The sequence below is a fragment of the Chenopodium album genome, chromosome 24 (genome assembly GCF_948465745.1).
Source record: "Chenopodium album chromosome 24, dcCheAlbu1.1, whole genome shotgun sequence".
NCBI lineage: Eukaryota > Viridiplantae > Streptophyta > Magnoliopsida > Caryophyllales > Amaranthaceae > Chenopodium > Chenopodium album.
In genome coordinates, this window is record NC_137857.1 from 11,589,967 (window position 1) to 11,605,061 (window position 15,095).

The following is a 15,095-nucleotide window of genomic DNA, read 5'->3' on the forward strand; positions in this document are numbered from 1 at the left end:
TTGATGCTAAGGTCACAATTTTGCTTATATTTGTACGTATTAAATTTGTCAAGAACCATTGCCACCAAGTTATATGGTAGAGTAAATCAACTAGAAGTATACTTTCGTATAGAGGGAGTTCATCATAATTAAGCCCAAAAAAAAAACAATATTACTGATCAGATCTCTGTAACCTAAATATCTACAACATTATTGTGTCTATTTGATATTTCCTTCCACTTACCAAAACACCCTAGCTAGGTATCTTTATACATCGATCATCAACTTTCTACCAGACCCAGCTTGCCAGCCAGCCAATCTTTCATAGAAAATTGGCCTTCATGACTACTACTCTCAAAATGTCATACGCTTACCCTTTTACATTGAATCTGCATTGAAGGAATATATGTCAGCAGGGGCATTTGTGCAGCTAACAGCAGACTGCTTGAATCTAACAATGTCGCCATTATGATTGTTATGATCGAGATACATCACTACTACGGAGATGTCATCATGGAAATGACGCCTTATGCCTTTCTCGATATTTTTAATATCACTATATCTAAGCTCTCTCTTCCTTGCAGCTTCTTGTAGGGCAGCTGTCACTATTCTTTTGGCGATTCCCTGCAACATTAATCAACATTAGGTTCGATTGTCTGCAGAAATTTTGCTGAAGTTTAACATAACAAAAATGACGTCTCATTTTCATTATTGTAAAATACAAGGTGTTACCATTATGCTGGTATAATACTCTACAATTTCTTATCTCATAGATCTAAACATAATGGTTGATTTACTCCAATGTTTTTTTTCTTTTTTTTTTTTTTTTTTTAATATAATTCACCCCATGACTCTTCTAATGTTAAGTCTGTTTGTAAAAATCACTTGTTAAAGTCAAATGATATCATGTAAAAGTAACCCCTAAGGCCTGTGTTACCAAAAGGGCTACTATTTTTACATTAGTTTCATAGCTCTTCCAGCCTCTCCTCCAAAAAAAAAAAAACCTCGGAAAAAGGAACAATGCTACTCTATGTAAGGACCATTATTACAGCAGTAAGACTTGAGCACGTGGTTTATACAGAAACAAAAGAGAAGCTATTTAAACTCACCGTTCTAGAATTCTTGGAAACCATTTCCACCACAGCTTGATCAGACAATTGTTCCCAAAGACCATCTGATGCAAAGATTAGAAATAAGTCATCTGGCTCAAGCTTTCTTTGAATTACTGATGGTTCAGCTGTCATTGCTGGACGTTTTAAGGAAATGGGGTAAACAAACTGCTGATATATAGGGTCTCTGCTGAAATCTGGTTTTTTCAGGTACACATCTCCAATAGATCTTGATACCTGAAAAAGACAAGTTGATCAGAACAGCATCTTCGCCTTTTCTCAAATAGAAACTTAAAGTAAGTATAACAAACAGCAAGGAATATATGAGGACTACTTATAGTTCTTAATTGTTGTTGACCATCTACTGGTTTTCTTTTATCGTTCTCATCTCCATAAATAATTATGCTTTGCACATAATGATTTGAAAAACAGCCAAATCAAAAGAAATAGACATTAAATGGTAATAGCATTGGCAAAGCACCAACCAAAATAATAATACACGGTATATACTGCTGAACTCTCAAGGCCCATTTCCCATTGGATGCATAAACTGTATTTTATTAGTAGCATAAAAAAAAGGGACAACTTACACAGTGACACATAGGTTCTAATATACAACGGTTGAAAAACTCACATTCATTTAGCAAGTTCACTTTTCAAGCATATTTGGTTCAAGTTATATAGCATACATTCTATTTTGAAAATATATTAGGCAAGTTTTTTTAAAAAAAAATAATAAAAGGAAATCCTCAAACTAAAAAGCTTTCAAGCAGAAAGGATACGAAGGTCAGAACAATAACCAAATCATAAAATGTGAACATTTAAGGTAAAATGATTTTTTAAAAAACACTACTAATGTTGCAAAACAAATTCATACACACAAATGAGTGTTTAACCCTTTAAGGCATAATGATATATAAAAATGCTATTACGGTTGCAAAAGAAAATGAAACACACAAAGAAGCATATACTTTGCAAGTAGCCATTAACAAACAATTCTCCTGCATAAGGCGTAATGCAGCTTCCAAATAGCCGTCCACATCAAACAAAGGCACACCAACACCCTATTGCAAACCTGTAATATACAGCATACCAGGAGAAATGAAGACAATTGTTGAAAGGCTCAATATCACATGCACCCATCAATCCTCACTGTTCTGTTTGAAAGAAAACCACACAACCACCACCCTTATACAGGCTCCTGCAGAAGCCAAGTCTTGGGAGGTGAGATGTATGCTTCCATATGTCTTCAAGAGAACCTCAAGAAAGGATTATTTTGAACTAAATTAAGGACAAAGGTAGCATAAATAAGTAAAAGCAGACTAAATAGCATGTAGTCCATTATACTCACACCTAAAAAAGTGCACAAAACACCCAAACGGCCATAAGAATAGAAAGCAATGAATAGATGATTACTTGTATAATCCCCTTGATCCTCCAAACTCCACGACTGTATACAACGATATGAGAGTCATCAGGATGAAGTGCCTCAACCTCCCTTCTAACCTCCACTTCTGACACATTATGATCAGTTGATAACCTCTCAGCCACAACCACTTCCTTTTTCCTAACAGACACTTTTCGACCCAACACTGCTCTCGAGTCACCAAGATTGGCAACAAACAATTCATTATTCGCGACTGCACCCAGTAGACAACATGATCCCACAGACGCAATGTTTGGCTGCACTGATAAATTGCGCTTTACTAAGCGCAAGAATTCATCCTCCGTTGCACTAAAAGCCTTCTTAATCACTTCAACCGATAACCCTCCATGCTCGGAAGAAAATTCTGAGACAATAACATAAGTTAATTAAATCACAAAACCTATAATTAAGAGAGACCAAAGAAATGCAATCATTCCAACACAATTACACCAATATGAAACAGAACCACGGCATATAAGCCATCGAATTTAATAATTCATCAAAATTACAAAACCCCATTACTTTTCTTCTGCCAAAATCAATAACCAAGAAAATCCCATAACAAAATGAACCAAAATTCAATAAAAAAACACAAAAAAAAAACCAACCCAAACCCAGATCAAAATTGCTAAATCTTAACAGAACCCAATATCACAAATCAAAATTAAGAAAACTAACAAAGGGTATTATAATTAAAGCATAAAACTTACTATGGAGGAAAGAAAAAAGATGGGAATTGACAAAACGAGAAGCTTCAGGACCACCATGCCCATCATAAACACCCACATAAGTAGCAGAAGGAGAACTATAAACCTGACTTTGATCTTCAAGAGATGAATTAGCTTGAACTACAGCTATTGAATAATCTCCATAAGCATGAGGTTTCAGATCCATATGCCACAACAATCCATCACTTTTCCTTCCTAAACACCTCTCCAATGGCTTCATACAGCTTCTTAACATTCTGGGTATCTTAGATTTTGATGAAATTCGATTTAAACCCAGAAAAATTCGCAGAATTAATAGTTTAAATTGATAGAAATTTGAATTGAGAGAATGAATTGAAAATCTGGGTACTAAAATTTTGATGGGGTTTGGTTAAAACCCATAAAAATTTACAGAATTGATGATTTTATAATTGAAATTTAGGATTGTAAGAGTGAATTGGGATTGAAAAATTGAGGAGATTGAGAAGAAATTGGGGGAAAAGTGTGAAATTGGGAAGGGAAAATCGTGTTGAGAAGCCGCGTAAGAGAAAAGGAAGAAGACTGACTCATGATACTTCTACTCTACGCGTGAAGCAAAAGTGAGGAAATTAAGGGAACGTTATTTTTTTTCCTTTTTTCTCTGCTTTGACTTTGTTTTAGAAAATTAGAAGCTTTTTGAAAATTTAATTGTTTAAGGAAATTAAAAGCTTTTCCAAATTTAAAATCCGTGTGCTAAATCACATAAAATGCTAAAAAATAATGAAAGATGATAGTGTGAAAATGTGAAGTATAATGGAGGGATCATACTTTCTTTTTAAAAGTTTTTGAAAAGGAAAAATAGGATCATTTGGCTTGTATATTTGGGTTTAAAAAATTCTTTTTTTTTTTTTGGACGAGTTAAAAAATTCTTTTTAAATTAAGGAAAATGTTATATGTAGCCCTAAGAGTTATATATAAACATTAAAAATACTCTAAAAAATTGTTAAAATTTCGAAAATCATGACAAAAACACACTAATTTTAAAGGTGTGTTCTATTTAGCGTTTTTCTTAAAAAATAAAGGTTAATCAAATTATATCATACTAAATTGGGTCTCTTGTCATGCACGGCAATATAACTACATTAAATAAAAATAAAATTTAAAAAAAAAAGATATGAAATTGAAAATGGAATATAACGAAAAAGTCGATTAGGTCAATGAGTATATCAAACTATGTTTTAGCCCTTGTATATATGGAGTAAGTCTTGCATACAACTAGCCACACGGTATGGCCACATTGGTTTATAAGAGTATTCATCACTTATATGTTGTCCATAAAAGCAACTCAAATTCATTATACCAGTGAAATCAAGGAATTTAGAAATAAGTAACTCCAATTGTTCATTCGAGTAACTACTATTGTTTTGTTTTAAAAAATGAAAGAATTATTCCACTTATTTAAGAAAGTAACCCATTTTTCACATTTAAGTAACCTACATACGTTAAGGTAACTCCATTTGCTCATCACCGTAATTCCCTATTACTTATTTAATTGCATTGTATGTGATTATGTGAAGTGGTCACACCATGTGGCTAGCCACATATAAGACTTTGTGATATATATGAGCGTTACAAAATTCAATGATAAATAAGTATAATTTTCCTACACAAATTTTTAAAAAAAGCCGGTGTTCATTAATTTAATGAATGGCGGAATTTTCGGACAAGCAATTTAGTGGGGATGCACGTGCGGTGTAATGATTGCTAAAATTGAATAAAGAAATAGAACTTTCTCTCTCCTCGATTTTCTCTCTTCATTCAAACACTATAGCTTTCTCTCTCCTCGTTTTTCTCTCTCTAAAAACCAGTTAACTGCCGATTTCGAGCGTGTTCTCTCTCCTCCATTGTTGCTTTTCGAGCTTTTTCTCTCTTTTCTTTCACTTGTGAAGTTGTTTATCGCTTAATTCTGGTTCGTTTACTTATTTTTTTGAGATTTTTGTTAGTTTAAATTGTTTTGGTTCTTCGATTTTTAGGTTTTTTGATTTTGATTTTGTTTTCGTTTTTTGTAGTGTTTGTTTCAGCAATGGTGAAGAAGAAGATTACAAAGAAGGCTATAGATGCTGAAGAAGGTGTGTTTATTTAAATTTTTCATCATTTTTTCGAATTTTCAATTGAATTTTCGCTTATATATGTCGAATTAGTAGTGCATGTTATTTTTTATAGTTTTCTGTTGATTTATTATGCATATTATGATAATTGAATTTCAATTTTGAAGTTATTATGTTTAATTTTGCTTTATTTTATTGTTCATTGTGATAATTGGTTCAAAATTTGATATATATGTGTTGTGGTGTTGTTATATGTTAAACAAATTTTGCATGTTTGTTTTCAGAAGTTTTATTCATTATTCTTCAAATTTTGTATGTTAGGTTTTAGTTAGATTATGAGAATAGTATGCATATCTGCATTGTGTTTGTGTATATGTGTTTGAGTACCAATAATATGTGCATTGTGCATTGTGCATTGTGTGTGAGTAATATATACATATGTTATTTATATGCATGACAAAGGTTACTTTATGCTGTTAAAAGGGTCACTTTATGCTGTGAAAAGGGTCACTTTATTCTGTTAAAAGGGTCACGTTTTTATTTAAAAGGGTTACTTGTTGTAGTTTAAAGGGTGACTTTGTGCAGTGAAAAGGGTCACTTTATATAGTTAAAAGGGTCACTTTATGCTTGTTAAAGGGTTACTTTTTAGTTAAAAGGGTTACTTGTTGTATTTTAAGGGTGACTTTATGCAGTTAAAAGGGTCACTTTATTCATTTAAAAGGGTCACTTTTTGCATTTAAAAGGATTTTTATGCATATATTCTGAATTTTCCCATGAGTAATTTATGAATTTGTAATTTATGGTTATCTTCTGTATTAATTAGATAGGTGGTTCAATAGGTGGATATCGTTATAAATCGCCTTCAAGGGGAAAAGCAATGGGTAAAGAGCCTGCTAAAAAGAACAAGACAGTTCCTGAGAAGGACAAACCAGAGTCTAAAACTGTGAAGGCTAAAACTGTGAAGGCTAAAACTGTTCCTAAGAAGGCCAAAGCAGAGCCTCAAAAGGTTAAAGAAGCTCCTAAGAAGTCTAAAATTGTATCTAAGAAGGCCAAAGCAGATTCTGAATTGCAAGTGGTTTTTGATTCTGATTCTGATACTGTTGTGTAAGTATAAATGTTTTTTGTTTTGCATTTTTTAATTATATATATCATGATTCTGATTCTGATTCTGATTCTGATATTGTTTTACTTATATTATTATTATTTAGGGAAAAAAGACCCTTGATTGCAAGGTGCAGACCACACACATTGGAATTAATGATGAGTACTTTTAGTCCTAATCAACAAAAAGCTGTTGAAGAAATAGGTTTTGGTGGTTTATTACATCTGAAATTGAAAACTTTGAATCGGCAAATGCTACATTGGCTGGTTGAACACTTTAATGGTGGTAGCTGCATGTTCACTATTGCTGCTGGTAAAGAGTTTGTAGTTACTAAAAACGATATATGCGATGTCTTTGGCTTGCCTATGAGTGAGATTGCTGTTCCTGAACTTCAGAAGAATCGTGAAGAAGGTAGTGTAGATAAACGTATCATTCAGTCATGGAGACTTGATTATGGTCTTACTGAGAAGCAACCTCTGCATTTGTCAAAAGTGGAGTCTAGGATGGTTGATTTGGATGATGGTGGGGAAGAATTCAAGAGATGTTTTGTGCTTCATGCTATGTCTAGCTTCTTAGCTCCTACTACTAATAGGACTGTTTCATTGAAAATGCTGAAGGCTGTGGAAAATGTTGATGAAATCAAAACATTTGATTGGTGTTCATATGTTTTGAAAAAATTAAAGAAGGTTGTTGTGAAGTATAAGAATGATGAAAATGCTCAAAATGTAAGTGGTTGTTTGCTAGCTTTGCAAATTATGTATTTTCATCGATTAAATTTCCAAGGAGAAAAGGAAAGTAGTACCCTTCCTTTGATTCAACATTGGACTGATGCGAAGATTAAGAAGCGGATCAATTTGGAGATTAAAGCTGGTGATTTTGGGCAGGGACCATTGGATACCCTTACATATCCTGTTTCACAACCTGAAGTTAGGGATCCTGTTGTTAAGCAAACTTGTGGTCAAGGGGCTTCTACAAGTGGTAGAAGTAGCCGCATTCTTGCATTTGATCTTCCAGAAAATGTGATGACTGATGATGAAATTAAAGAAATTTCAACTGATGTAAGTGTTCTTTTTTTTTTTTATTTAGTTATTATCTCTTTATATGCACTAAAGTTACCCTTTATGTGCACTAAAGTTACCCTTTTTGTGCACTAAAGTTACCCTAAATATTCAGTTATAAGGGTTACTTTATGCATTTAAAAGGGTAACTTTATGCATAATAAAGGGTAACTTTATGCATTTAAAAGGATAACTTTATGCATATATCATGAATTTTCATTTGTTTTTTTATTTTTATTTGTTACATTTGTATAGTTTCTTATTGGTTCATATGTTTGCAGGCTGTTCATAACATTTCTTTTGGTCAAAAGAAATATGGATGTATTATTGTTGGTTCAGTCACAGGGTTTTCAAGCCTTGAGTGATATGATTGCTTCTCGCAGAACTGAATCATTATCCTATGATGATGCTGTTGTATTTCTCAAACTCAACAGCTACTCTCTGATCCTCATTACCTGAAGCTTTTAGATGGTTTAATTGAGGAGTGTAACAAGATAAAGTCTGTTCATGAAATGTTTCGTGATTTTTATGAACCTGAAGGTCATAACAATGACGTTCCTGAAAATAAACCTGCAGAAGATTTGAATTTGAATAGGTCTGAGGATGATGTCAATGGTAAAGGAAAAAGTGTTTTGATGAATAGGTCTGAGGATGATGTTGGGCCTTCTGTAGCAAATGCTTCTAGACGTGTCGTCAGAGGCAATAAATCTTTTTGCTCACTCGACTGTGGCCCAGTAGGTGTGGATGTTCCTTTTCTTACTCTGTTTTTGAGGGCTAATGCTCGGATTTTCAAGAATTTGCCTAAGTTACATTTGGAAATTCTTGATTATTGTTTACTGAAGGATAATTCAATGATGAGGAAGTTAAGTGTCATTTTTTATGATAATTATATTTTTATATGTTTTTTTTCCTTTATTTTTTTTAATGCTTATCTTATTTTTTATTGTTGCAGTGAGAACCTTGTTACTATTGGGATGAATTTTTTAATTCCAAGAGAAGACATGGTATCCCTGGTAGCTCCACTTAGAATTAGATGGTGCATCCTTGATTGCTACTGTCTGTATTTGAACGAGAAGGCATGTTTTGATTCTGGTCCTCGAAAATTCTTCTTTGGTGTGAGGCAAAGTGTAAGTAATTTGATTTTTTTTTTATATTTAGTAATTATCTCTTTATATGCACTAAAGTTACCCTTTATGTGCACTAAAGTTACCCTTTATGTGCACTAAAGTTATTATCTCTTTATATAAACAAGTTCTCATACTTTTAATAGTTTGCATTCTTGCATGTTTGTGAAAACATTGGCAAAGGTGAAGTTTCACAAGCTCTTAATGATTTGCACGATTTATGGGAAGGTTGGGTGAGCTATGAGAATCCTGAATGTGATATTATGGATGCTGAACTGGTATATTTCATGATAAATTACTATCAAAACTTTTAAAAAGTTCTGTTTTGTGTTAATCTGTCTAAATCAGTGTTTTAATTTTTTCTGTTTCAGATCTATTTTCCTGTTCTTATTGAGAATCACTACATTTTGTTTGTTATTGATCATACAAAAGAGGTGGTATATTATCTTGACAATATTATCTGGCGTGATGATGCTCTTGAATATACCAAACAATTGTCTGCACACTTGGTATGTTTATGTTGATTCATTGTTATGTTTCTGTTTACTTATTGTTTCCATTTAAATTTTTTTTTCTTTTTTCTTGTTTTTATTTTATTCTAAACTTTTATATTTTATGTCAGTGTGATCAAATGGGTGTTTTTCTCGGAAAAAGAAATCATCCAAAGAGTTCTCAGCTACCTTCTTATAGGTTTCAAATTGTTGAGTTGGAATGGAGAAAAGAAAAAGTTGACAATTTGGACTGTGGGGTGTTTGTCATGTATCACATGCTCCATTTTGTTGGCGAATCGTTCAAATTAAATGAACTGAAAACAGTAATTATTCATCTATTTTGTATGTAGTTTTTCCCTTTCTAATGCTTTTATTAATTACATATTGATAAGTTTTTTTTCTGTTGTGAGATTATTGGGAGAAAATTTCTGCGAGGTGAGATCTGTACGACACTGGTGCTGTGTGATTTGAATGAATCTAGGAATGATGTGTTGTCAGAATTAGAGAAGTTCAATGAGAAGAAGAAAGATCCTGCTTATTGCCAGGGAATTGAAATGAGAAGAAAGGATGCAATTGCTGCAAAGAAGAAGAAAGAAAATGAAGAAAGAAAAATGGCAGCTGAAGCAGAAGCAAAGGCAGAGGCAGACGAAGAGAATCCCAAAGGAAAAAGGGCAAAAAAGAAGACAGACAAGTACACTCCTTCTAAAGGGTGAAATGACTGTTAGAAGCAAAGGTTGATTAGGTCTAGGAGTATTTTTTGAACAATGAAAAAACTTAATGTTTGTGCATATACATCAAGTTAAATGATGTAATTAAACTTAGTGGATAGTTTTTGGTTCTTTTGGAATACTGATGTATGTGCATACATTAAGTAATTTGAAAGGTTCTTGTGTATGTTTTTTTGGGGTCACTTTTGTGCATAAAAAGGGTTACTTTGTAGCATAAAAAGGGTTACTTTTTATACTTGATAAGGTATACTTTTTTGGGTAGATAGGGTAACTTTTATGCATGAAAAGGGTAACTTTTATTGACAAAAGGGGTAACTTTTATTACCAGAAAGGGTAACTATTAACAAAGAAAAGGTTGATTTAGTGGATAGAAAGGATAAGGTATACTTTTTTGGGTAGATAGGGTAACTTTTATGCATGAAAAGGGTCACTTTTATTCATGAAAAGGGTTACTTTTATACGTTAAAAGGGTAACATAAGTTGATGTTTCCAATACTTAAACATCTGTTAATAAAAGTGTCAATCACATTTTCACTAAACTTATCATAGAGTAAAAAAACAAAAGAAAAATAGTTTAACAATACAAGGTATATTAATTTCGAAAAAAAAATGTTCTAACAAAGATCTTAAAAGAGTCGTAAGTTAGGTGTCTTTGATCCAAATTCTGAATTTGGAGGTGGCAGTGCTGGTTTTCTTTTTCTCTTGCTTTTTTCAAGTCCTCCTTTTGCTCTCTTGCTTCTTCCTTTTGTTACAGCCCTTTTAGGATCAAGTATTTGTGGTACACTTGTGCTTGTACTCGATGCTGAAGAAACGTCAGTATTGCTTTAAGTGTTGTCTGCCACATCAGGAATGTTAGAAGCAGCTTCTGCACTTTCTTTCTGAGCAGCACTAGCAAGTAAGTCTTCCACCATTTTAAGACTGTTTCTGAAGCTTTCTTCCATAAATGCTCTTGTCTCTTCATTTTCTTGACTTTTTAAGATTAGAGTCATCATTGTTTGCCTCCATGGAATATATTGCTGTTTAGGATCCTGATTCTTCAACCTATCCCATGCCTCTGTTTTTGCAAACTTAGTCCATCTTTTTGAAACATACTTATCTGGTATTCTTGTTACTGAATGCAAATGTAGAATTCTGATGCAATGATAACATAACCATCCAGATGCTTCAAAATTTTTGCAAGTGCACCATACAGTCTGGCTCTCATGTATATAGTTTACTTGATGTGCAGACCATGGCTTGTCTTCTAGTGTTACTTGATAAAGTAGGCATTCTTCATTACTGCCTAACATCTGAACAGTTGTTTCCATAGAGTATCCAAACTCCTCTTCAAAATCTCTAAAGAGTGATAAAGTGAAAACCTGTACATCAAAATCATGTAGGTTCATTCAAATTGCCATATATTAGGTGTAATTTATGTAGTTGTCAGTTAACTTTTTACCTGTGCAGCATGCTTTAGCATTCCAGACAGAGGCAATGAAGTGAATGCTATTGACTTGCTACAGGTAAACTCATCATATTTCTCTGTGCTTCTCCAACGATTGGTTGTCTTCTTAAATATGGTATAAAATTCTGTTAAAGTAGTTGCTTTACTTGCTCTAAATCCTATAGCATGATTAGTGCTTTCACTCCTTTGTGACGATAAGATTCCTGCTGAAAAGAAATCTCTACTAAGGGCAGGACACCATTTGTCTTTCAACTCATACACTCTTTTGTACCAAGAGTGTTCTGTCAACTCATATTTCTACAACATTTCCTGCCACTTTTATTCGAATTCTTGTTCTGTCACACACATCTTTAAGCACTGGTTGAATGCAAATTTGAATTCTTTGTCTTTTTTAAGAGCTCCAAATCTGGTTATGGCATTTTGCTCCAAATGCCATATACAAAGTCTATGCCTTGTATTAAGAATCACATGCATTAAAAATAAAGGGGTCACTTTATGCTGTTAAAAGGGTTACTTTATGCACTAAAAAGGGTAACTTTATGCAGTTAAAAGGGTAACTTTTATGTTAAAAGAAAAACTTTATTGTCAGATCTCAAATCTGTAAGATGTCAATATAAATCTTTTACCTCAAGAATTGCATTTGCCATTGCTTGGTCCTGGTCAGTGAATATTGAAGTTGGTTTTCTATCCTCCATAGCTTTGAAGAAGGTTTGTAATCATCACACAAATGAATATGTCGTTTCATCCCCAATAAAAGCACATGCAAACATACAATTATGCCAGCGGTTATTTATGCCAACAAATGGAGCACATATAAGATTATATCTGTTGGTTCTGTATGTTGTATCAAAGACAAGAACATCTCCATATATCCTATAGTCTTCTAGCATCATTGAATCTCTTGACAGGCTAAAGTCGTATCACCTAATCAAAAGTAATTACCTAAGTCCTCTAACTAAAGTAGATAGGGAAGTAGGGTCGAATCCACAGGGAAACTAGTCTTTCTATTCCTAATTAATTAATAGCAATCTAAATTATTAGTAACAATTTGTTGTGATTTAAAGATTATACTACGAAGAATATAAGTAGGGAGAATAAAATAAAAGGAATCAATGAATTAAAGACCTAGGGCATAGGTTCACCAATAAATAATATTCCAGGGTAAAACATAATAACCAATCATTAATGCATCAATTAACCAGATAATAAAGGGCTTTCGCTACGTATTACAATCACAGAATTAATCTACCGGTATTAAATCTCATCTCTCGAATCTCGACTTAACCATTTATAGATTAACCTGCCTATTGAAACTAGACCTAAACATCAATTCTCATCTCTCGAATCTCGAATCAATATTGTCAAACTCATGCATAAAAGATCAGGCCTAATCTAGTCACAGAGCATTAAATCAATCAATAGGAAATTAATATAGCATTGATAATTAACAACAATAAATTACCCCTTCATATTATTTATGGATCCCCATAAACCCTAGAAAAAGAACTACTCACACATAATTAAATCTAAACTAATCAAAGCAATAAAATAAAACATGATAGAAGGAATAAAATAAATAACTGAGATTAAGAGAAAAGAAATCGTTACCAAAGTAATCAGAATAAAGAGTTGAGTAAAGAACAAAGTATCAAGTGTAGAGAGAGAAAATAAGCTTAAGTAGAGAGAGAAAGTCTAAGAGAAAGAATTACAAAAGTAAAGAAAGAATAAGGAAGTGTCTAATCTTGCCTAATAAAATACATTTATACTAAGCAAGAAGATCTCCGCTAAACAAAAGCAAAACGGAAAACTAAACTCCCTAAAACCAACACGCGCCCGGCCGGGCAAGGGGCCGCCCGACCGGGCCCGCCTTTTTCTTCCTTTGAGGCATTCTCACGCCCGGTCGGGCGCGAGCTCCGGGCGCACTCATGCTTCGCCCCGCCCGGCCGGGCGCGCCTCCGGGCGGAGAACCTGGTCCGGGCCGCTTCTCTTGGGCCACCAAAACCTCGATTGGGCCTCTTTTCCTTGACCCAATCCGAGTTTCCTCCTTGGATCTTCATACTCGAGCCCTTAATCACCGATTTGATCCCTCCAATCGGTCTTGGGCTATCGAACTGGGTCGCGGTCTTCCAATGCTCGTAGATGCTCCTCGGATAACCCGGGAAAATGCTCCAAGTACGCAAATTCCTACAAAACTCAAGCAAAACTACCAAAACACTGGAAAACACAAATTAGTAATAAAAGTGGCTCGTAGAAGCCAAAAACACTACTAATTACGACCAAGGGATGGGGATAAATATATATATAAAATGAACACATCAAACTCCCCCAAGCCAAACCTTTGCTTGTCCCTAAGCAAAGAGCTCCTCAATGAACAATAAAAACATGCCTCACCCCAATATAAAAATCAAGCACAAACGATTCAAGGCAAATCAAGTGAACATGCTTCAAAATCAACCAATCCTATCCATCTAATCACCTTTCCTCCCCCACAATTGTCAAGTAGAGCGAACCACAAGAGCATATAGAATTCAAGACTAGTGCTCACACACTCAACTCTCATTCATGTGGCGAGTAAAAGATGTACTCGATCGCTCTCCATCCCAACCCCTTTAATGTGAACAATGCCCTCCCAAACTCACAACACCCGTGTGTTTAAAAAGACATACACTCAACCTAATAGTCGACTCGGAATATGTCAATTCATAATTTGCATTGATAAACAACACTTTCACATCTACACAACTCTATGCACAAGGTCGGAAGGTCTTTAAAGCTTGTAATGTAAGGCTAGGATAAAGGGTAAGAAATATTTGGGAACATGTGAGAGAAAAGCCATGCTTAAAGGGAGCCAAATCCTAATAAAACCAATGATCAAAATAAATAATGATCAACATCTCCAACATAACTAACTCCAACAAGAATCCACCAAATACTATTCCAAACAACATAAACAATCCCAACACTTACAATTTCACTCATAAAAATATGACAATGTAGAACTTGAGTGAATAAACAAACTTTGAACTCATTCTTTTTCAAACTCGATACTTTTTTTCTTTGAATTTTTCTTGGGCAACTTTCATATAGATAACTTGAACATATAACAATTTTTTCTTTTGCTTTTTTTTTTCTTTTTATTTCACATTGGAAATTTCAACTTTGAAACACAAATTCTTATTTTTTTCCAATCACAAAAATCAAAGAACAAATTACTCTTCTTATACCTCCACATTGTGCAAATAATGTACACACTACAACTCCCTCACCTCACTAACTATAGCTCCCCCAAGCCAAGCTTGGGACTAGTAACCAATGGGGCTAAAAAAGCTTGTAATGTGGCTAAATAAACAATAAAAGGGCACAAGCAACAACATGGGTAGCAAGAAGGGAACAAATGTATCTAATATCGTCTGAAGGCTACCTAAAAGAATGAACGCCTTCGTCCTCCTCATGTGCATAATAGGTGAGTCATGAAATACTACTCATAGTTGCAAACCAATACTCAAATTCATTGACATACCAGGAACTAAACACACATTCCTAACCAAATCAACTAGTCAAGCACTATATTCACAAGTAGTTGGACAAAATTGACGCATGTTAAGGAATCCAAACAATCAAACTTCAAATCATGACCAACAAATCCACAATGCTCATCATCAATAACCAAGAATCAAAATAAATTTTCTCAAGTATGGGGCACAGGGAAGCATGATTTACAATTCATTGGAACGTATTTTTGGATTTTTTTTATTTTTTCAATTTTTTTGTATTTTTCTTATAGGAAAGCAATAAAACTACACTAGGAAAGCAGTAAAACTACACTAAGCATACCAATAA

The 15,095-nt window shown here is 33.8% G+C and overlaps 1 protein-coding gene across 1 annotated transcript; it reads right to left on the reverse strand.

The window, feature by feature from the left end:
* LOC145611201 (putative protein phosphatase 2C 63) lies at positions 1-3,853 on the reverse strand. The gene is made up of 4 exons (XM_081666493.1): positions 3,225-3,853; positions 2,505-2,878; positions 1,089-1,325; positions 1-603 (listed from the first exon to the last, which is right to left on the reverse strand). The coding sequence occupies exons 1-4, from the start codon at positions 3,475-3,477 to the stop codon at positions 358-360; spliced, it is 1,110 nt and encodes a 369-aa protein (XP_081522619.1). The 5' UTR covers positions 3,478-3,853; the 3' UTR covers positions 1-357.
* Between the last annotated feature and the right edge of the window lie 11,242 nt (positions 3,854-15,095).